At 55.5% G+C, this 20,499-nt stretch overlaps 6 protein-coding genes across 6 annotated transcripts, besides 10 other annotated features; 4 read left to right on the plus strand and 2 right to left on the minus strand.

The window, feature by feature from the left end:
* Positions 1-473: 473 nt before the first annotated feature.
* On the plus strand, positions 474-1,954 carry EKO05_0005257 (uncharacterized protein; the record flags this gene model as incomplete). Its single annotated transcript, XM_059636564.1, has 5 exons — positions 474-702; positions 760-827; positions 877-1,113; positions 1,177-1,313; positions 1,384-1,954. The coding sequence occupies 5 exons, from the start codon at positions 474-476 to the stop codon at positions 1,952-1,954; spliced, it is 1,242 nt and encodes a 413-aa protein (XP_059492547.1).
* A 247-nt stretch (positions 1,955-2,201) lies between these two features.
* Positions 2,202-2,228: a tandem repeat.
* Positions 2,229-2,356: 128 nt separating this feature from the next.
* Positions 2,357-7,820, minus strand: EKO05_0005258 (rRNA biogenesis protein rrp5; the record flags this gene model as incomplete). Its single annotated transcript, XM_038940039.1, has 2 exons — positions 2,357-2,869; positions 2,922-7,820. 2 exons carry the CDS (start codon positions 7,818-7,820, stop codon positions 2,357-2,359), a joined length of 5,412 nt encoding a protein of 1,803 aa, XP_038798279.1.
* Positions 3,289-3,311: a tandem repeat.
* Positions 3,556-3,605: a tandem repeat.
* Positions 7,493-7,539: a tandem repeat.
* Positions 7,821-7,995: 175 nt separating the features above from the next.
* Positions 7,996-8,049: a tandem repeat.
* Positions 8,050-8,134: 85 nt separating this feature from the next.
* Positions 8,135-8,225: a tandem repeat.
* Positions 8,226-8,255: 30 nt separating this feature from the next.
* Positions 8,256-8,297: a tandem repeat.
* A 3-nt stretch (positions 8,298-8,300) lies between these two features.
* On the plus strand, positions 8,301-10,352 carry EKO05_0005259 (uncharacterized protein; the record flags this gene model as incomplete). Its single annotated transcript, XM_038945950.1, has 1 exon — positions 8,301-10,352. One exon carries the CDS (start codon positions 8,301-8,303, stop codon positions 10,350-10,352), a length of 2,052 nt encoding a protein of 683 aa, XP_038798280.1.
* Positions 8,741-8,788: a tandem repeat.
* Positions 10,353-10,572: 220 nt separating the features above from the next.
* Positions 10,573-10,600: a tandem repeat.
* A 773-nt stretch (positions 10,601-11,373) lies between these two features.
* EKO05_0005260 (uncharacterized protein) lies at positions 11,374-12,679 on the minus strand (the record flags this gene model as incomplete). Its single annotated transcript, XM_038940071.1, has 2 exons — positions 11,374-11,800; positions 11,853-12,679. 2 exons carry the CDS (start codon positions 12,677-12,679, stop codon positions 11,374-11,376), a joined length of 1,254 nt encoding a protein of 417 aa, XP_038798281.1.
* A 2,010-nt stretch (positions 12,680-14,689) lies between these two features.
* On the plus strand, positions 14,690-17,242 carry EKO05_0005261 (uncharacterized protein; the record flags this gene model as incomplete). Its single annotated transcript, XM_038945951.1, has 1 exon — positions 14,690-17,242. One exon carries the CDS (start codon positions 14,690-14,692, stop codon positions 17,240-17,242), a length of 2,553 nt encoding a protein of 850 aa, XP_038798282.1.
* A 282-nt stretch (positions 17,243-17,524) lies between these two features.
* On the plus strand, positions 17,525-18,685 carry EKO05_0005262 (Hydroxyacylglutathione hydrolase; the record flags this gene model as incomplete). Its single annotated transcript, XM_038940059.2, has 7 exons — positions 17,525-17,590; positions 17,636-17,678; positions 17,734-17,821; positions 17,888-17,956; positions 18,005-18,038; positions 18,088-18,522; positions 18,575-18,685. 7 exons carry the CDS (start codon positions 17,525-17,527, stop codon positions 18,683-18,685), a joined length of 846 nt encoding a protein of 281 aa, XP_038798283.2.
* A 105-nt stretch (positions 18,686-18,790) lies between these two features.
* Positions 18,791-20,132: a mobile genetic element.
* Positions 20,133-20,499: the final 367 nt, after the last annotated feature.

Raw genomic sequence — 20,499 nt, forward strand, 5'->3', positions numbered from 1 at the left:
CGAGGGGCAATTGCGCAACAAGAGGAGGAGAGGTTTCACTGTAGGAAGCAACAAGCAAACAAGAAACAGGTGAGTGAGGGGTCAGAATTGCACATGTCGAAGCCTACGTTCGCACTTATCACCGCTGCAGTACGAGCTGGTCCCTCCACGAACCGCCGTCCGTGTTCAGCATTCACTAGTCTATACCGCATTCGTCCAATGCCGGAAGCTGATCAAACAAGCGAGCCCCATTGTATCCCCTCACCGTCCCGTACAAGCACGTTTGTTTCGTTTGAATCTGGCTGCCGCCCACAAACTTTATCGTGAAAGGTTACACGAAGGCGGACATCCATACTTGTGATCATGCCGTCTGACCCTCAGCTCTGGTTGGATCCCCCTCGCGTGATGGCGACCAGATCGACGCTGCAATCCTCCCTGCACTCCTACGCTCGACTTGCTCAAGGCCTCCCTCTAACGTCTTATGCGTTCCTGCCATGGCCGTCGATTATTTCGCAAACCCGCCACCAGGATTAGACTTGAGCGAATCGCGAACGGCAGCCAACAACGCTGTTGGCATTGTTCTTTTTGTCTTGTCTGCTATCTTCGTTGGCCTACGACTGCTCACAAGGCTGAGGTTGAAGCGCGAGCGACTTGGCCTGGATGACTACCTCATGTTCTTGGGGCTGGCCCTGAACGCTGGGAACCTGGCATGCTGCATAGCGGGTAAGCAACCTCGGTGCTACTTTGATGGAAGGAACGGCATAGCTTAGGCAATTCTAGGTGGTTTCTTCGGCCTCGGGAGACACATCTGGTCTCTTGATGCATATCAGATGCGACAGATCACAATCGTATGAGCTTTCGCCTGGCATCCAAACTTCTCGTTTAACTTCGCCGTAGATCACCTTTGCGTATGTTTTCATCTACGCATGGAGCGTGTGCATCATCAAGTTCTCGATCCTCGCCCTCTATCAACGTATCTTTGGATTGTCGTGGGTGGGCTGGTTCTGCGTTGCTCTAACCACTGGCTACCTCATCACGAACCATGTCGTTCTGCCGCTGTACACACGGCCTTTGGGCTACTACTGGAACCAGTGGTATGGCGCTGAAGGTATTGTTCAGGTAGACGAAGCAAAGGTGAGCGGTGTTCGCTTTGCGTCCACTGAGGTGCTATCAGTGCTTCTGTTGACTCAGATACAGTTCTACCTTGGTGTCGGCATAATCAATCTTTTCGGCGATATCTGCATTTTGACCGTCCCGATTTCGAACGTCATACGTTTACGACTCGAGAGGACGCAGAAGATAGCAATCGTGCTCATCTTCATGCTCGGAAGTTTGTACGTCCATCTCACCTATATCCGCCAGCCTGTCAAGAGGCACCCGCGAACCCGTCGCTAACGGTGCCAGCGTCTGTTTTGCCTCCATGTACCGCATCATCACAATCGCACGACTAGTCCAGTCCCGAGACATCAGCTGGGCGAAAAGCGACGTCTTCATCTGGTCCTCAGTCGAGCCCTCCATCGGCATCATATCCGGCTGTCTGCCTACTCTGCGGCCCCTACTCCTACACATCCTATCCTCATGGTTCAACTTCATCCCCTCAGAGCGGTCCTCGAGCGGCAAAGGCTCGCACTCCATCAGCCTGAACCCAATCGAAACAATCGGCAAGAAGCGCACGCGCAGAATCTCAAAACAAGACACCCTCGGCGGCTCGCAGTTCACGCAGCTGCACGAGGACGCTGCAGGCGCCGACGAGCACGCGCGCGCCGCGCAGCACTCGCAGACGTGGCGGCCAGACGACGAGGAAATGTGCCGGACGACGACGACGGTGCGCGCCCGCAGCGACCATGGCCGCGCGCCCACAGAGCACAGCACGCCCGAGCACGCTGGAGATGGCGGGGGGATCGTCATGACGAGGGAATTCGAGTGGGATGAAGCGAGGCGGACGTCGTCGAGTCGACACCATCAGTATCCCTGACGCGATTGACCGTGTGAGAAAAGTGTATACATATCAAAAAACAACAAAAACATTATGAATCATGTGATCGATCAATAGGCAGAATGATTTCTTCTTCTAGATTCTTAAGGCCTGGGACGCTAGGGAAATAGGTTTGGCGGTGCGCGCGTCCTGTTGCTGTTTCTGGCGCTGGCCTGCAACGCTGAGGGTTGATGGGGGCAGCGATAAGGGGGGTGGGTTGGGTAGAAGGGTGTATATATTGAATAAAAGAGAGAGAGAGAGAGAGAGAGAGAGAAAGGTATGAATAAACAAGCGAAATGATTTGTTTTCCTGAATCCATGGAGCCCAAGGACGCCGGAGAAATAAATGCAGCTAAGCTACCCATCCTATATCGACAATGGGTTACTCTCGACAACGGCTCGTCTACTCTTCATCCTTGCCAGCCTTCTCGCTCCGCCACTGCTCCTCCAGAGCGCGGACGCGCTCGACGCCCTTTGCGTTGCCGTTCGCGCTCTCCCACTCGGCCCACTTGTTGTACACGCTCGCGATGCGCTTACTCTTTCCGCCGGCCTTGGCAGCGCGCTCGTACAGGGCACGCACCGCGTCGTCTGTGCCGTGGCTGCGCTCCAGGTCGATGTAGACGTCCCACACGTCGCCCTTCTTGGGGAAGGTGCTGACCAGGCCCTCGAAGATGGTGCGGCCGCGCTCGGCGTCGCCGTGGGCGCTCTTGAATTCCAGCGCGGCGAATTTCTGTGTTAGGTAGCGGTGTTGGGAGGAGGGGACGGATTGGGTTGCGCGCTGTAGCAGGGCGCGGGCCCGAGTTGGAGAGGGAGGGGTGAGGACGTCCATCAAGAAGGTTGCGAAGCCGAGCCAGAAGGCTGGGTCGGGTGTGAAGGACTTGTTCTTGGTCATGGACTGGTACAAGGAATCCGCTTTCTATCGAATTGTTAGCATGTACGTTGCTTGGAGGTGGGAAGGGGAGGCTCACGTCGAGCTTGCCGGACGAGATGTAAATCTTGATCATGCGCTCGTGCATTTCGCGGGAGTCCTGTTGTTGGCAGGCCTCCTTGAATGCCGACTCCACGACCTCGTCGCTAGCAGCATCGTTCTCAAGATGCAGCAGAGCAGTCCAGACGTCGAGCTTCTCCTTATCTTCGCGTGCGTTGATGGTGGCGAGCGCTCGGCGGGCAATCTGACGGGCCTTCTCGATCTCGTTGAGCTCGCGCTGGAAGACCATGTAGCGTACCCAGAGCTCGGCGCTGTTGGGCTGGCCGAGCAGGAGACGCTCGTAGTCTGCGACCGACTGGGGGCCATAGGCGTCAAGATCACCAGTCCGGTCCTCCTTGATGGTGGCTTTCTTGCTCTTCTTCTTCTTCTTGCTGGGCTCGTCATCAGACTCAGAGTCAGATGCGGCCTTCTTCTCGTCGAATTCAAGGTTAGCGCCTGTCCAGTCGAAGCCTGATGTGCTCAGTCCAGGTCCTGAAGCCTTGGAGGGCTCTGCGTCTGACTCGTCGTCGGATTCATCCTGGGCGGCATCATCTTCATCGTCGCTGTCTGCGCTCTTGACACTCCTCATGTCGATGTCGTCATCAAGCTCGATGCCTCCGTCCTCCATCAAAGATTCATCATCAGCCTCGACATCGGAAGCATCCTCCATATCTTCATCGTCATCGCTCTCGCCCTTGATCTCGGAGTACTTCAGAGTGAAGCCAATCTTCCTCTTCTTGGGGTCCACGTTCAGCACCTTGGCCTTGACGACGTCGTCCTTCTTGTACATCTCCTTTACCTTTTCCTTGTCGACTTGTGTGTCGGCGAGCTGGGAGATGTGGCAAAGACCGCTGACGTTGTTCGACTTGTCGATGAGCAGGAAGACACCATAATCCTCAACGTGGCGAACCTTGGCCGTTACCATCTGGCCAACCTCGAGGTCGTTGAAGCCGATGGGCTCAGTGTACTCGCCCTGGATGACCGAGGTCTTCAAGCTCATCTGAGGGTTGCGCATGTTGTCTTTGTTGGAGATGACCTTTCCGGTAACGAGCTGATCGACGTGGAAAGCGGCCTTCCAGTCCTTGATGTACGCATCGGAGAGCTCACTGATACGGACGTAGGCTTCCACCTTGGGACCGAGACGTACGTAGATGCCGTTGTCAGTGACTTGCTTGATGAAACCGCGTACAACCTGATTGATCTTCAAATCAGACCTATCCTTGATTTCGGGATCCTTGACGGGCAGGGAGGCGCTGAGAACTTTCGATGGCCTGGCTGACAGTCCGAGCTTCTTGTTGGGAACATCGACGTCCACGACACAAACGCGAAGCACATCACCAGTCTTGAACTCCGACGGCTTGGCCTTGTCGTAATCGTCGGCAAGCTGCTCGAGGTAGATGGGCGCAGCGATGCTCTCGTTGATCTGTACAACGATGGAAGTGTCGTGTGTCTTGGTAACGCGAGCTGGCAAAACATAGCCCACCTTCAGGTCCTTGAGGGTGAGCTTGTTGCCGGCGACTGAGGATGCTGCTGTCAGGTCCAAGCGGCCAGCGGCCACATCGACTGACTTGACGCGAACCTTGAGGGCCGAGCCAACCGGGAAGTTGGATTCGATGGCAGACAGCTTCTCAAGGTCGTCGGTAAGATCCAGAAAGTCGATACGTCCGCGCACGTTGGCTGAGATGTTGACCCAGACAAAGCGGTCCGCGATGTTGTTGACAAAGGCCACCAACGTAGCATCAGGTGTAATCTTGTCTAGGCTCAGAACATCAGCTTCCGTGGTGAGCTTGTCCTTCTTGGCGGTCAGTTCATAGGTCGGTGTCTTGTTGCTAGATCGGTGTGTGATGGGAAGGAAGCGGTGGTTGCGAGCGTCGTGCCTGCCGAGGATCTTTGCCTTGATGGTGTCGTTCATCTTAAACTGCGCCAACGGGTTCTTCTTGTCCTTGATATCGTCCCACGACTCGAAGATTTCCGCAACAGAGATACGTCCTTGCACGTTCTCACCAAGGGAAACATTGAGCTGTGTGTTCTTGATGGAGCGTACGCGGACACTTGCGGCAACGCCAAACTCGATGTCGGCGGTAGATGTGATGTTGGGATCTACAGGGTCAACCAAGGGCTCGCCGACCGGCTCCGTACCCTTGGAGGCACTGTCCATGTCAAGGTCTGCGTCCGTCTTCATTGACAGCCAGAAGAGCTCCTTGGCCTCGTCCACGTGCGTGACCTTGGCGGTTACGGACTGGTCCTTGCGCAGACCAAAGTTGGGAGAGCGGAGCATCTCATCGGTGAGCTGCGATTTGAAGACAGCACCACTGATGTTGTTGCCAAGCTCAAGGAAGATCTTGTCAGGGAGGAGGCCGCGCACGAAGCCGTAGACGGTTGCACCAGCCTTGATGTCCGCGAAGCTAGTGATGAGCCTACCGGCCTGTGCGGCCTTGCGGAGGCTGGGTTTGTTCGAGACCGTCACGTTCTTGGACTTGTAGTGCTTGTTCAGAACCACAAGGTCTTCTAGAACACCACCAACGCGGATCTTCTTCATGGTGGACATGTCCTTCTTCTCGGAGCCATCAGTCAGATGACCAATACGCAGAGCACCCTTGACGCCATGGCCAAGGTCGAGCGTGGCCAACTCGTCGGTTTTGTCGACCACGGTACCCTTGGTGATGTCTCCGGGGCTGAGTGCGTTGAAAGCAGCTTCCTTGTTGGTATCGACGGCGGCGGGATCCTTGCAAGAAACAAGCAGCTGGCGCTCCTCAGGGTCGACGGAGAGTACACGCACGTTGACGACCTGGCCCTTGGCGAAGTGACGTCCAGCATCTTCGATGTAAGCTTCGCTCATCTCCGCGACGGGGAGCCAGGCCTTGACGTCGCCATAGAAGCGGACCGTCGCGCCATGGCGGCGGACGTCGACGAGAATACCAGGACCTGTAGCGCCCTCCTTGAGCTTGGAGTAGTCTGTCCAAGGCTCCACGTCAGAGTTGACGAGAGACTTCTTGAGGGTGAGCTGGATCTGGTGTCTTGCTGGGTCGGTGTACAGGACACGGGCAGTAACGGGTACGCCTTCTCTGAACTTTCGCTCCGGGTGCTGTAGCTTGACGTCTGCAAGATGAAGCTCTGTCACGAGACCGGTGATGCCGTCGGAAAGGTGGACCAGGACGGCTGCGGCGCCCTTCTTATCGGCGATGAGCTTGTGGACCTTTCCCTTGACGACCTGGCCGGGCTTGATATCCTCAATACGGAGGAAGGGCTGGTCGAGCACCTTGCTCTCGAGCGACAGCTGGAAGAGGGCGTCCATGGCATTGTATCCGATGATGCGCGCGCGGTGCTTTGTGTCGAGCTTGAACGCACCTGCGTCCTCGGAGAGCACATCCACGCGGTCGTCCGAGAGGCGAGACACGTGGGCAAAGCCGATGACGTCGCGGACGCCCAGCTCGAAGAAGGCCCCCAGGCCAGGCTGCACCTTGACGACCTTGGCCTGGTGGACAATGGTGGAGACGGGCAGGTACTCGAGCGGTGTCTTGCGCTCCTTGGGCTTTCCCGACATGCGCGAGGACAGCGAGAGCACGTGGTCGAGCAGCGAGATGCCGACCTTTCTGGGCTCCGCATCCGGGCAGGTGAAGAGGATTCTCGCCTTGACCTTTGAGCCGATCTTGTGCTTCTGCGACACGTCGGCGCCCTTTTCTGTGGCGCCGGAGTGGTAGGCGTCGGCGGTGGCGTCGATCAGTCCGAGGATCTTGCCGGTGAGCGTGGTGGGGGTGTTGTCGGCGATGAGGACGTCGACGGCGGTTCCGGGCAGGAAAACATCGATGGTGGGTGCGTCGGTCAGCGTGTTGCCCTTGGACAGGATTCCCGACTTGCTCTGGTCGGCGGAGAGCTTGACGATCTTGCCGTCGGAGTTGAGGCCGGTGACGAGGCACATGAAGACAGCACCCTCCTGGACGTCTGCGTGCTGCACCTTTGCGCCGAGCTCGCCCTTGGGCAGGAAGCCCTTGATGTTGGTGTCGTCGAGGCCGAGGTCCATGACCAGGCCGTGGTCTTCGTTGCTCAGGACCGAGGCCTGCAGCATCAGGTTGACGGGCATCTTGCGCTTGGGCACGCCCTTGTTGACGAGCTTGGGGTCGATGGAGAGCTCGAGCCTCTTGCGCGCGCGCGCTGTGTCGTCCGTGGTGGATGTGGTGGATGTGACGCAGGCCCTCAGGTACTGTCCGACGAAGAAGAAGTTTTTTAGTTGGACGTCCTCGAAGTCTTCGGCGTCGTCGTCCCCGGTCTTGCCCTCGTCGTCCTCGTTCAGTAGCTTCTCGAGGCGCTCGTTGAGCTTGTCGGACACGGCGGTCAGGGGCACGTAGCCGACGAGGTTGTTGGGCAGCGCGAGCACGATGTCCTGGCTGGTGATGTCGGTGACCTGGCCGAGGAGGAGGGTGCCGGCGGACAGCTTCTTGTAGTTGAGGCCCTCTGGGCGCACGGCGTCCTCGTGCTCGTCGCCGCCCTTGGACTTGTCGCCCTTGGACCTGTTGCCCTTGGACTTGTTGCCCTTGTTGGCGGGCCATTTCTTCGCGGCCTTGGCGGCCTTGCCGTCGTCGTCGTCGGAGCCCATGTCGCCAAACTCGTCGTCGTCGGCGCCACGGCCGCCGCGTCTGGCGCCCGTCTGCTCGAACAGGACATCCTGGTTGGCCCTGATCTGGATCTGCTTGTGCTCGAGCGGGGTCAGCACGCTCGCGCCGCCACGGGGAAACGCCTTCTCCTCGTCCTGGAAGACGCTCGCCTTGGGCGGCGCGCTCTCCGTCGCCGCCGTCGGTGCGTCTGATTTGCGGGGGCGCTTTGCTGAGCGGTCGGCCGAGGCGCGCTGTTCTCTCTTCGCAGGCGCGCCCGCGGCGTCTGCCTTTCGTTTGGTGGCGGCCATGGCTGTCGTGTGGAGCGCGACGAGGCGTGCGGCAGCAGCAGTCTCTCGTCTTGTGCCAAAGAATTTCAGTGGGGCCGGAGCGCTAGCTGCCTCGGGCCTGGGCTGGACATGACGGCCACGGCTGACTCATCCGAGCCGAGGCCACTTAACGCGAGCGTGAGAAGCTGGCGCGCGCCGAGACGTGACGGCCGAGACGTGACGGCCGAGACGTGACGGCCGAGACGTGACGCGCGCCGGGCCCAGGCGAGCCAGCCTCTCCGCCCGTCTCGTGCTGCTATATCTCGTCTCTGCATCGCCCTTTCGTCCCATGTCTCCTTGCTGTCTGGCTGTCTGGCTGTCTGGCCGTCTTGCTGTCTTGCAGGCTTGCTGTCTTGCTGTCTTCCTGTCTTGCTGTCTTCCTGTCTTCGCTCCCGCACGCACACGACCCCCCGCCCGCCCATCCCATCCCATCCCATCCCATCCATCCCCTCCCCTCCCGTCATGTCGTCGCCGTGCGCGCCCCGACTCGCGTTCCAGGAGCCCACGCCCGAGCTCTTCTCCTCGCCGCCCGCGCCCACGGCGACTCGCAAACAAAAGAGGCCGCCGCCCATCACCCCCAAGCGCTTCACCCGCTTCTTCACCCCCCGCCACTCCAGCCATGGCTCGTCACGCGCCTCCCTGTCCAGCTCGGGCCGGCAGCTGCAGGACATCACCCGCGCCGCCGTCAACCGCACCCATGCCCTGGCACGCACGACGCCCCGCAAGACGGTCAACTTTGTCGACATCGACATCGACGCCGCACAGACGCGCACCCCGCCCTCCAGCGCCCGCAAGAGGACGAACCCGTACCTCTCGCCCGAGAGCTCGCCCGCCCCGTTCCACTCTTCGCCGTCCAAACGCTCGCGCTCGCGCTATGCCACCCCAGAGCCCGTCCCCGTGTTCGAGGACGAGGACGAGGACGAGCTCGAGCTCGAGCTCGAGACGGAGGAGCCCCCCGTGTTTGCTGCCCCCCTTCGACGATTGGCCACCTTGGGCGCCACATCCCGGAGGCTGCAGCGATCCTTCGGAGGCCTACTCAGCCTCGGCCGCGGCTTCAGACGAGACCACTGCACTTCATGGCAGGACCAGACCGCCGACTTCCACAGCAGCGCCGACGACGTCCACTCCCTGTCCCAGCACGCGCCGCCCTTTTGCACCGCCAGCTGCAACACAAACTCCCTCTTGGCCGTTGGAGACGAGGACGGCTACATCCACCTGGTCGACTCCGAGGGCGACTTCTCCAAGGCGCACCTCTCATGGCAAGCTCACTCCAACGCCGTCATGGACCTGCACTTCTCCTCCGACGACTCCTATCTGGCTGCAGGCTCGGGCGACCAGACAGCACAGATCGTCGACGTCCGCACACAACAGACCTTGAGCGTCCTGGCAAAGCACAAATCCTCTGTCAAGCAAGTGCGCTTCCAGCCCGGCGACGACAAGATAGTGGCCACCTCCAGTCGAGACGGCGCCGTTCACATCTGGGACCTGCGCTGCAAAGGGGGAGACCTCACAGTGCACTCGGCCTGGGGGTCGGAGGCTCCCTATGCCAGCGTCGTTCGAACACTGGCAGCAGCACATGCCGACATGGCTCTGCCCTCGAACCCAGCCACTCGCCTGGCTCCGAACGGCAAGCCAGAACCCGTCAGCAGACGCAATGACGTCTCTGTCACGGCGCTCTCCTTCCTGCCTGAAGGCCGCCAGCACCTCCTCCTGACGGCCTCGGACGCGTCCACATGTGTAAAGCTGTGGGACATCCGGGGTCGCTACTCACTGCGCGGCCCTGCCATACCCATTGCGACCACACGCCACCCTGAATCGCACAACAAACACCGCCACTTTGCCATCAATTCGCTTACCCTCAGTGGCGACGCCTCACGACTGTACGCGTTGAGCAAAGACAACACCGTCTATGCGTACTCGACAAACCACCTCATCCTGGGCACTGCCCCAGAGCTCTCTGTAGCCTCCTCGTCCAAACAGAAATACTGCCAGGTCGGCCAAGAAGGCCTGGGTCCTATTTATGGCTTCCGCCACAACCGATTCCACGCCGGCTCCTTCTACGTCAAGGCTTCGCTGCGCAAAGCCTTGGATGACAAGCCGGAGATGCTCGCCGTCGGCAGCACCGACGGCTGCCCCATTTTGTTCCCCACCGACGAGACCTTCCTCAAGCGCGAGACACGGCACCGAGAAGACGAAGCCGACGACCTGCCAGACATGACGCCCCGCTCCCTCCTCAAACCATCCCTATCCCGGTCGGCGAGCAGCCGCTTGCCTGATACGATCCCCATCTACGAGCACGGCACCCCTCTCATCCGCGGCCACGACGCCGAAGTCACGAGCGTCTCGTGGGCCAAGAACGGCACCCTGATCAGCGTCAGCGACGACCACCGCATACGGCGCTGGATAGAAGGCAGCCAGGCCCGGCAACTGCGTACAGGCGGCGAGGGGGAGGGGAGGAGGTGGCAGTGTGGCTGGGCCGAAGTAAACGCCAGCCACGACGAAGCCGACGAGTAGAGTGCTGATATACCCCATTGATATTGATTGTACGAGTACGCCACGACACCGCTACGAATCCAAGCTATTCCTTGCTCCCACCCTTTTGTTCCTCGTGCCACGACACCGCTACGAATCCAAGCTATTCCTTGCTCCCACCCTTTTGTTCATCGTGCCACTCCACCATCAACACCCGCTCCTGCTTTCCTTTTATCCGTGCCCCTGCCTCTCCCCATTCCATCCTCCGCCTCCGCCTCCGCCTCCGCCTCACTGCGTTGGCACAATGCAACTCACTCCCTCTGACCCACCACACTGCACGCCTAGTCTATCTAGATCCCATCCTCTCCACCCTGTCCGTACATCCGCTGAAGTATACGTACTGCAGCTAACACGGTAGATTCAGTAGAACTTACACCGCTGCAGTCTGTGTTTTGGGACGCGGGGGTTGATGTGGGGTGAGGTACGGGGTGAGCGTAAAGGCGTGCATCGCGGCGATGGTAAAGGCGTGGATCAATTCCTCTCCAAAGCAACGAAGCTTGTCTTGGCGGAAGGGATGATATCGACGGTTGGCTACGCTCCTCCCCGACTCGTCTCACACCGAGTCCATCCAATCACCCAGTCGTTCTTACAGACCATGATGCACTCGATGGGTATCGTCTTGAGATCAATCAAGCAACACGTCTGAGGGTACCGCCGCTAGCCTCTACATAATGGATGTGATGTCCTGATCCGGCTGTTCAGCGCTATACCACATTCGGCGTGTCCTCGGACAGAACATGTCGATTCAGCGGGGTCGAGGCTGGTTGTGTGTCAGAGGAGAGAATACTCTGCACGCAACTCCCACAGCTCTACAATGAAAGCAGCTGGATAGAGGGGAAGAAGCCGAGAATGCAAGACCGAAGCTCTCATTACGAAGGAGATGTCATTTCCAGTCGTCAAGGAGGAAAATCGCTACAAGGCCAATATTGCTAAAACGGAGTCGAAGCCCCCCATGCAAACACCCAAAACTCCATCCCATGCCTCGTCAACCCACCATGCCTCTCTACCATGCCAACTCGCTCTTATCGCCATCGCTCCCACACGCCAGCCCCTCGCAGAAATCAACATCCTCATTGCTAACCGCACTGTTCCCCTCCTTCTCCAGCGCCTGCTTCGCGGGCCAGATCTGCTTCCCACCGGCCTTTTCGCGCTTCGCATGCTCCATGACAATCTCGCGACACCGCTTCTGAAAGAACAGCGGGCCCTTCTCCAAGTGCGGGTGCAGCTCGCCGTTGACGAAGACGCCGGCGTTGATGTTCCTCTGCGCGCGCTCGCACAGCACCTTGTCCTCGGCCATGACGCGCTTGTACACTAGGTTCAGCCGGTCGAATTCCTCGCGCGTGCTGTCGCGATTCTTCCACACTTCGTAGTACATGACGCTCTTGCTGGGGCCGGATGGCATGAATTTTTGCATAAACATAAAGTGCGGGCTACGCCGGCGTGTTAGTCGGTCTGGCGTGATTCGTGCGCTGTGACGCTTACCTGACGGTGTAGGAGGAGTGAGGGAACAGGTACGTGGAGCAGATGTTGAGACCCTGCTTGACCTGATCCGGATTGCTCTTGGGATCGTGGTCGATGTGATCCGCTGAGCATTGGACGTCGTATGTCTCGAGGTTGGCAATGGCAGGCAAGTCGGGGTGTGTTGTCTTGCAGTGGTAGCACTCGTTGAAGTTGTCGGCGAGGATCTTCCAGTTGAAGTCGCCCTCCATGGAGTATGAGTGGTCGAATTCGTAGTCGTCAAAGTCAAACTGCTTGAATCGCTCTTGCTGATCGGTACCTTCAAACTGCTCGTCCCAAGACACATCGGGCACCTTCTTTGAGTCCATGTTGACGTAGACGAACCCATTGGGATCGATGTGGACGTGGATTGGGAGGAGACCGTTCTTGGTCTTGTCAAAGCCATCGAGATCCTGGTACCCGGGAGCCTTTGCGAGCTTGCCATTCAGACCGTATGACCATCCGTGGTACTTGCATGAGAGAATCTTGGAGTTGCCCTCCTCTTGTTCAACGACAGGATATGCCCGGTGCCTGCACACATTGTGGAAAGCGTGGATCTCGCCGTTTCGGTCCTTGGAGACGACAAAGTCGTAGTTGGCACAGTTGTAGCGCAGCCAGTCACCGGGCTTCGAAAGCCTGGACTTGTGTGTGAGGATGAGCCACCGGCGGGAGAAGATGGCACGTCTCTCTAGCTGGTACATCTCTTCTGAAGTGTACCAGTTGCCCGGCAGAGCACGAACGGCACTGTTCTCTGATGGTGATGCTGGCGCAGCGCCGCCGAGCCCGATGTAGCTCAACAACGATCCGACCATGGTGAAAGAGATGTAACCGAGACTGAGTCTGATGGTATGAAGGACTGATGTTAGGATGAAGAATGCCTTGTTGTGTATAGATGACATTTCCAGTGACGGTTTCTTACTCTAGGGCAACGGAAGCATTGATATATGATATACATAACGATGACTACTCCTCATCCTTATCGAGTAAGCAAGTTCCCTACCCCATATGGGGAAGTGGAATCCTTTCACTGTGTGGACGGCTGGCCAGTGGATAGCGCAAACGTAATCGGACTGCAAGCGGCCGTCATGCGCCACGTCTGCTTGCTGCGTCCGAGGACAATCTGCGACCGCCAGACTTGCCATCGTGATCAGAGTGGTCGAATCGGAGATGATCTGGATGGTAGACTAGGTTTTGGCCATGGCGCTCAGTGGGTGATGGCCCAACTCAACTAAAGAGTCCATAGAGCTCTCATGCAACGATCATCGTGATGAAAAGCGAGACTATTTTGGTTGCTTGCCCCTCCTGTTGGCACGGACCTGGTATCATGGCTCAATGGATCTGATGTCCAGATTCGGAAAGTCAGTACCAACGCTCCTGCCAGCTTATCAGCCACAATCACCACGGGATGATCGCGGTGAATTTTGGAGCTACTATCGGTTCTTATCGTTTTATATCGATACCTTTCATCGGGGAAATCTATATTGCCAGTCAGTCTCATCAGCATAACGCTTGCAGTGACGTGGAGTCACTCCTGTTCTTTGGGAGCGGTGAAGTGTGGGCTTTGACAGCATTACCCACTGCTCGGTGCTTGACAGAGTGATATTTGCCATTGTCAAGCACAAAGTGTCCAGTCAGAGATGTTGCGTAATAGCCGCCCAGATCTTGCTGTAGCGGTATCGCTCCATCAGTTCGACATAAAGCCACCTTACCAATGACCAAGCGTCTCACTGCACGCCCTTACCCCTCACCGCATGCTATTACAGTCACGATCGGAGACGCTTTGTACTCAGCCGTCGCAACGTGGTCTGATATGGTAGGCGGCGAGCCAGTATTAATCTCGAGAGTGGAACTGCAAGGATCCTACGCACGTTGGCTAATGTGCTCTTACAAATTATCTTGATACCCTGTTGGATATGGAGGACGAATTTTGCGTACTTTCGAGAGCATTTTTGGAGGGTAGCCGGAGAAAGCGTCTTGTGGCATCAATCCGTGGAATCCTTTAAGTGAGGAGTGACAGGAGGGCTTCGTCGGATTGTGCAGCGACACAAGCATCATCCGACTTTAAGAGTAGCATGGAAGATTTCTGCTGCTGCTGCTGAACAGATGCCGTTTCATTGGTGCTTTCGTTGGTATGTGTTGTTCAGGGCTTGTCGCAGACGTTTGTCGCAGGGGTTGGTTGCAAAGGTATGTCTTCAAGGCCATTCGCAAGGGGAAAGCGTGCACGAGCTCCGCATGACCATCGCCAATAAGCACGATGGCGAAAGTACCAGTATGAGACTGGTGCATATGACATGCATCGTATAGCCGATTTCGATTGTATTGTTGATCGCTGGACGTCTCTGTGGAGAGCCAGACTGAAGAGTGCTATGGAGTGGCTGTATCGTACAACCTTGACTGACCTTTGTCTCGACCGATGATATGCTGGGTGTTTGGGCGGTTGAAACTGAAGCTGCGAAAGGTGTGGAGGGATACAGGTCCGCACACGCGAGGCGGGGTCGTCGCGTGTTAAGAAGCGTTTGCAGCACTATTTCGCGAACGAGTGTGTCTAGGCTTGATTTGGCAATCAGGACCCTACATCCGCGCTTGGAAGACTTCCCCACTAATGTCGTAAGAGCCGCATGCGGGGTGGTCGGATTGTCATCCGTTACATGCTACCACGGGAAAGCTTTCGCAGTTCTGAAGCTCTTGTCCACGCTTAGTTCCGGCTCTTCGAGCTGCGAGGTGCGGTGGGATGGGTCGTTATCTTGAGCTGCAGTCCTTTTAAGAAGCTGCTTGCCCGGAAGCCATTGTAATCAATTGCATTTACCTGATCCTTTTCCACAATGGCAACTTCGCAGCGTGTTGTCATCATCGGCGCTGGTATCGTCGGTACTAATCTTGCTGATGAGCTAGTTTCGAGAGGATGGAACAATATTACTGTTATCGAGCAAGGCCCACTGAGCATGCCAGGAGGCTCAACATCACACGCCCCTGGACTTGTGTTTCAGACGAATCCCTCAAAGACGATGACACTGTTTGCCAAATACACCGTCGAGAAACTACAGGCACTCGAGAAGGATGGCCAGAATTGTTTTAATCAACTGGGCGGTCTCGAGATTGCGACGACGCAAGAACGCCTGGAAGAGCTCAAGCGCAAGCACGGATACGCGCAGTCCTGGGGTATCGAGGCACACATGGTAAGCCCAGAGCAGTGTCACGAGAAGTACCCGGGGCTGAATAAGAGCATGATCTTGGGCGGACTCCACATCCCCAGCGACGGTCTGGCATTGGCAGCCCGTGCCACCCAGCTACTCATCGAAAGCACAAGTAGAGCTGGCGTCCAATACCTCGAGCACACTGTGGTCACCGGAATCGAACAAGCGGACGGCCATGTGACAGGTGTCACTACAAACAAAGGCAGTGTGCCAGCAGGTATAGTTGTATCTTGCGCTGGGTTTTGGGGTGTGGAGATTGGCGCTATGATCGGGCTGAAAGTTCCACTTCTGCCACTCGGCCATCAGTACGTCAAGACGACTGCCGTCCCAGGTCTCGTCGGCCGCAAAATCAACAAGAACATCAACGCGATGAACGCTGAGCTACCAATTCTTCGCCATCAGGACCAGGATCTGTACTACCGCGAGCACGGGGAGCAATACGGCATTGGTTATTACGGTCATCGACCCATGCCTGTCAATGCCGCGTCGCTCGGTGTCACACCTGAAAATGTGGACGAGAAGAACATGCCATCGCGGCTGGACTTTACTCCTGAGGACTTTGAACCCGCCTGGAAGGCAACAAAGGAGCTGTTACCAGCGCTTCGGGAGACTGAGATCGCTGACGGCTTCAACGGGGTTTTCTCTTTCACGCCAGACGGTGGATCAGTTGTAGGGCAAGCACCCAACCTCGATGGTTTCTACGTTGCCGAAGCTGTTTGGGTGACGCACTCTGCTGGCGTTGCTCGAGCGGTAGCCGAAGTGCTTACTGAGGGCCGCTCCAGGATAGACATTGCCGAGTTGGAAATGACTCGGTTCGAAGAGGTCCAGCTCAGCCCTGAGTACGTCAGCGAGACGTCCCAGCAGAACTTCGTCGAAATCTACGACATCATTCACCCACTGGCACCGAAAGAATCCCCACGCGATTTGCGTGTCAGTCCCTTCCACCCCCGGCAACGAGAGCAAGGTGCTTTCTTCCTTGAAGTCGGAGGTTGGGAGCGCCCTCACTGGTACGAAGCCAACGCTGAGCTAGTCAAGACGCTGCCAGAGGACTGGAGACCAGTCGAGCGTGATGCTTGGTCGTCGAAGTTCTACTCGCCAATCGCAGCGGCAGAAGCCTGGAAGACGCGCAATGCAGTGGCCATGTACGATATGACCACCTTCCATCGATTCGAAGTGTTCGGCCCTGCAGCTGTCGACTTGCTGCAGCGTCTTACAACAAGCGATGTTTCTAAGGCGCCTGGCTCTATTACTCACACGTTGCTCCTCAATACACATGGAGGTGTTCTGAGCGACGTATTCGTCTCAAGAATCGAAGAAGATGTGTTCCAAGTTGGTGCTAATACCGCCACGGATCTCGCCTACCTTGCGCGAGAGGCTCGCCGGCAATCGAAGACCACGCCTGGCCAATGGGCGCAAGTGCGCGATCTCACCGGGAGCACATGCTGCCTTGGTCTCTGGGGTCCTCGGGCTCGCGATGTGGTCCGAGAGATCAGCTCAGATGATTTCTCCAATAAAGGATTGCCATACATGAGCGTGAAGAAAACAAACCTTGCTGGTGTCCCCGTGATTATGTTCCGGAAATCGTTCGTTGGAGAGCACGGATGGGAGATCCAGACAACACCAGAGTATGGTCAGCGACTATGGGATCTTCTTTGGCAGTCGGGAAGACCTCACGGGCTTGTTGCCGCTGGTCGTGCTGCATTCAATGGTCTTCGTCTAGAAAAGGGTATCCGTGCCTCAGGATCAGACTTCTCATCTGAATACAACCCCTACGAGGCTGGCATTACCTATGCCATCCAGAGAGACAAGGGTCTTGACTTTGTTGGCAAGGCTGCACTTGAGAAGGCGTCAAGACGCACCCCAGCTCGACGGCTAAGATGCCTGACGGTCGACGACGGCCGCTCCATGGTCCTAGGAAAAGAACCCGTATTCCGCAATGGAAAAGTAGCGGGCTATGTTACGAATGCCGCCTTTGGGTACACCGTTCGCAAGCCTGTCGCCTACGCCTGGCTACCGAACGATGTCAACAAAGGTGATTCTGTGGAAATCGAGTACTTCAGCCGCAAGATAGCAGCCACTGTTGTATCAGATCCGCTGTACGACCCGCAAAACCGCCGTTTACATGATGACGGTCCATCTGAGAAGCCAGAGCTGCAGAAGCGGTTGAAGGCACTTTTGTAATGATGGGAATATGTAGATGGTAACGAATTTCATGACCACTGTGGAGCATTGCAAGGAGCGATATACGGTGTTCGTGGCGTTGATGCATAGTGGATAGCTTCTCAGACTTCAATCGATATTTCACCTCACTGCTGTCAGTTCTTTCATACTTGACAGTTGAGACGCGACCAGAACGCGCTTTTCTGCGACGTTGCTCACGTGATCGCTATCGATAAGGTCGCGTTCCCCCTCCCGCAGCTCCCGTGTATGTCATCAACAACAGCTGCAGACATCATATCATCCATGAGCTTCTTCGCTGCTGCAATTCGACGCGCACCGTTTCAATCATTGCATTTGCCGGTCACAGGAGTAAGTTAGGTTCTACATTGGGAGAAACTAGCTAACACCGTGCAGCTATTCACTACACGCGCCATGCATATCCAATCAATTCCCATGTGTATGAGCACCCTGATGGAAAGGCCAGTAGTACAACGACGCTGACAACTCCACAGGGGAGGGTTCCGGCAACAACTATGCCTACCTTGTTTCGGATAGTAAGACACGTGAAGCTGTGATTATCGACCCAGCAAGCCCAGAGGAGTAAGTCCGCTATTATGCAGGCTTCACTTGGCATCTAGCTCATCAGCTAACACTCTATTTGTGGAGAGTTCTTCCAGTCCTCAAAAAGGAGACAGATGGCGGTCTCAAACTGACGAACATCATCAATACCCACCAGTGAGCATATCCGCTCGCCCATCCTTGCGTCTGCTAACGCCAACACAGCCATCACGACCATGCGGGAGGAAACAAGGAGATCGTGAGGAAGATATGATATAACTACTTGGTATTAGCTGACTTTACGATAGCTTAAGCATTTCAAGCTCCCAATCATTGGCGGCCGCGATTGCAATCTAGTCAGCAAGACTCCCGCACACAAGGAAACATTCAAAATTGGTTCCATAGAAGTCACCGCCCTTCACACACCATGCCATACGCAAGACAGCGTTTGCTTCTATTTCAAAGATGGGGACGACAAGGCCGTCTTCACCGGTGACACCATGTTCATCGGCGGCTGTGGCCGCTTTTTTGAAGGTACAGCGGAGGAGATGCACAAAGCACTGAACGAGACTCTGGCCGCGTTGCCGGATGACACCAAGATATACCCAGGTCACGAGTACACCAAGGGCAACGTCAAGTTTGCAAAGACTGTAGCGAAGGACAACGAAGCCGTCAAGAAGCTTGACGCCTACTCCCAGGCGAACAAGGAAACTCAAGGCAAGTTCACCATCGGCGACGAGAAGGTAAGATTTCTTCAGAAAAGCATCTGCACATGAAATATACTGACACACTCAGAAACACAACGTCTTCATGCTCTTCGCCGACCCCGAGATCCAGAAAGCCGCCGGGCAAACTGAGCCCGTAGAAGTCGTACGCTCACTGCGAGCACTAAAGGACAAATTGTAGATCTACTAACCATGTTAAGCATGTGTGTAGCTTAGAAGTGTACCGACGACTTCGAATTAAAAAAAATGTTCCACACTCTCAACCACCGTACCCTGACATACAGTACTACGTCAAAAGTTAGTTCCACTAAGCGAATCCCCGCATCATCACCACGCCCACCACCCTACTTTGTAAGGCAATTGAGATAGCTACACATAGTCAAAACGCTCTAAATTTTAAGGTTGTACTGTTCTATACTAGTATTTTGTTTACTAGCCTTTTGCCTTCCTGCAGGCACTTAGGCGTGCTGGCATACTACTAATAAGTTTCTTAATAAGCAAGTTTAGGATGCAACGCTAGCACTCCTTTAACGCCTTATAAAACTTATCCTAATGCTCTTCTACCTTGCTATAGTTGTTAAACTGTAGGTAGAGCTTATGCATCATCCGTTTAAGGCGCCACTAGAGGTGCTTAATTAGGTTAAGATTAGGTAAGTAAGCCAGCTATAGGAGAGTTGTAATGTTGTAATCTGCTATAAATGTCTGTACAGCGTAGGAGGTGTGTATACGCGCGTTATCCTGCATAAAAAGCTAAGACTTATAATAGTAAGGTAAGAGACCTTGCTTAAGTGTTTTAATGTAACTTTTGCTGGTATAGCTACCACGTGGAGTATTAGGGTCCCTCTCCATAATAATGAGTAGACTCTGCTGTGGTCTACCCCGTGCATCTAGCCATATGGCTCCCCACACCATCTGAGCAGGTGGACGACTAGTAGAGATCCTAGTAATCATCCTTAGCTTCCATCTCTCATCAGGATAGCGAAACACCCACTGCTGTTCATGGCTAGAGCCCTTCTGAACAGAGCACTTATTACTAAACTTGACTGTGTGCTAACGCCAATTAAACGTCTAATGCTCTTAAGCAAACTAGAGACGCTAGAGAGCATGCCTACAAGTGAGTTTAGGCCTCTTTTTACTCCTCTAACAGGTTATATAGTATTGCTTAAGTGCGTAATAGATAGTTAACTTGCTAGGCTTGTAGGTAGTAGTGTTGTTAGGTAGGGCAATCTGGGCGACTTTAGCAAGCTTAGAGTAGGTAATCTGGGGATTCCTTTGTGTTGCGCAGTGTAGGAGCTTCTTCTGCGTATCAGATAGTATCTTAGGTCTGCCTAAGCAAGGTCTATTGCGTGTAGTTCCTGTAGTGTTAAAATGTTTATAAAGATTTTAGATAGTACGCTTGCAACAGCTAAAGTGACTAGCAACTTTATGGGTACCTGCACCTGCGTGTAGCCACCTAATTGCCTAATCCCGCTCTACAGAATTTAAGCGACGGCGTTTCTGCATCTAATGGTCAAGAAAGTAAGGAAAACGGAGTGGTAGTGGTGAAGTTGTAGGTGGTCAAAAAGTATGGGTGGCTGGGTTGACACGTCGGAGGGACGCTAGCGCGGAACTAACTTTTGACGCGCGACTGTACCAGGTGCGCGCCTGTGACACATCCACCAAACATACTACTGGTTCACAGTTAACAGAAGTAACGCTGTACGCCAAGATGATATACCTTGATACTCACATTGGCACTTTTAAAACCCATGCCTGTGTGCCTGAGAATGCGCATGTGCTACGACTACCCAGATATCGCAATCTAAGCCCACACCGATTCATGCCTACTTGGCGGCAGCTAGGTGTATCATCAACCGACATGGAGGAGGGGGTAGAGCGGGTAGTGACGTTTGAGCACGCATTCAAAGGAGACAGAAGCTGGGAGTTGATACATTAGCGTCTGTAGCTTTTTTGCAGCTCTTAAGATTAGTGTAGCTGGGGAACAGGAAGAGTCTA

The sequence above is a fragment of the Ascochyta rabiei genome, chromosome 8, assembly GCF_004011695.2.
Source record: "Ascochyta rabiei chromosome 8, complete sequence".
NCBI classification, from domain to species: Eukaryota; Fungi; Ascomycota; class Dothideomycetes; order Pleosporales; family Didymellaceae; genus Ascochyta; species Ascochyta rabiei.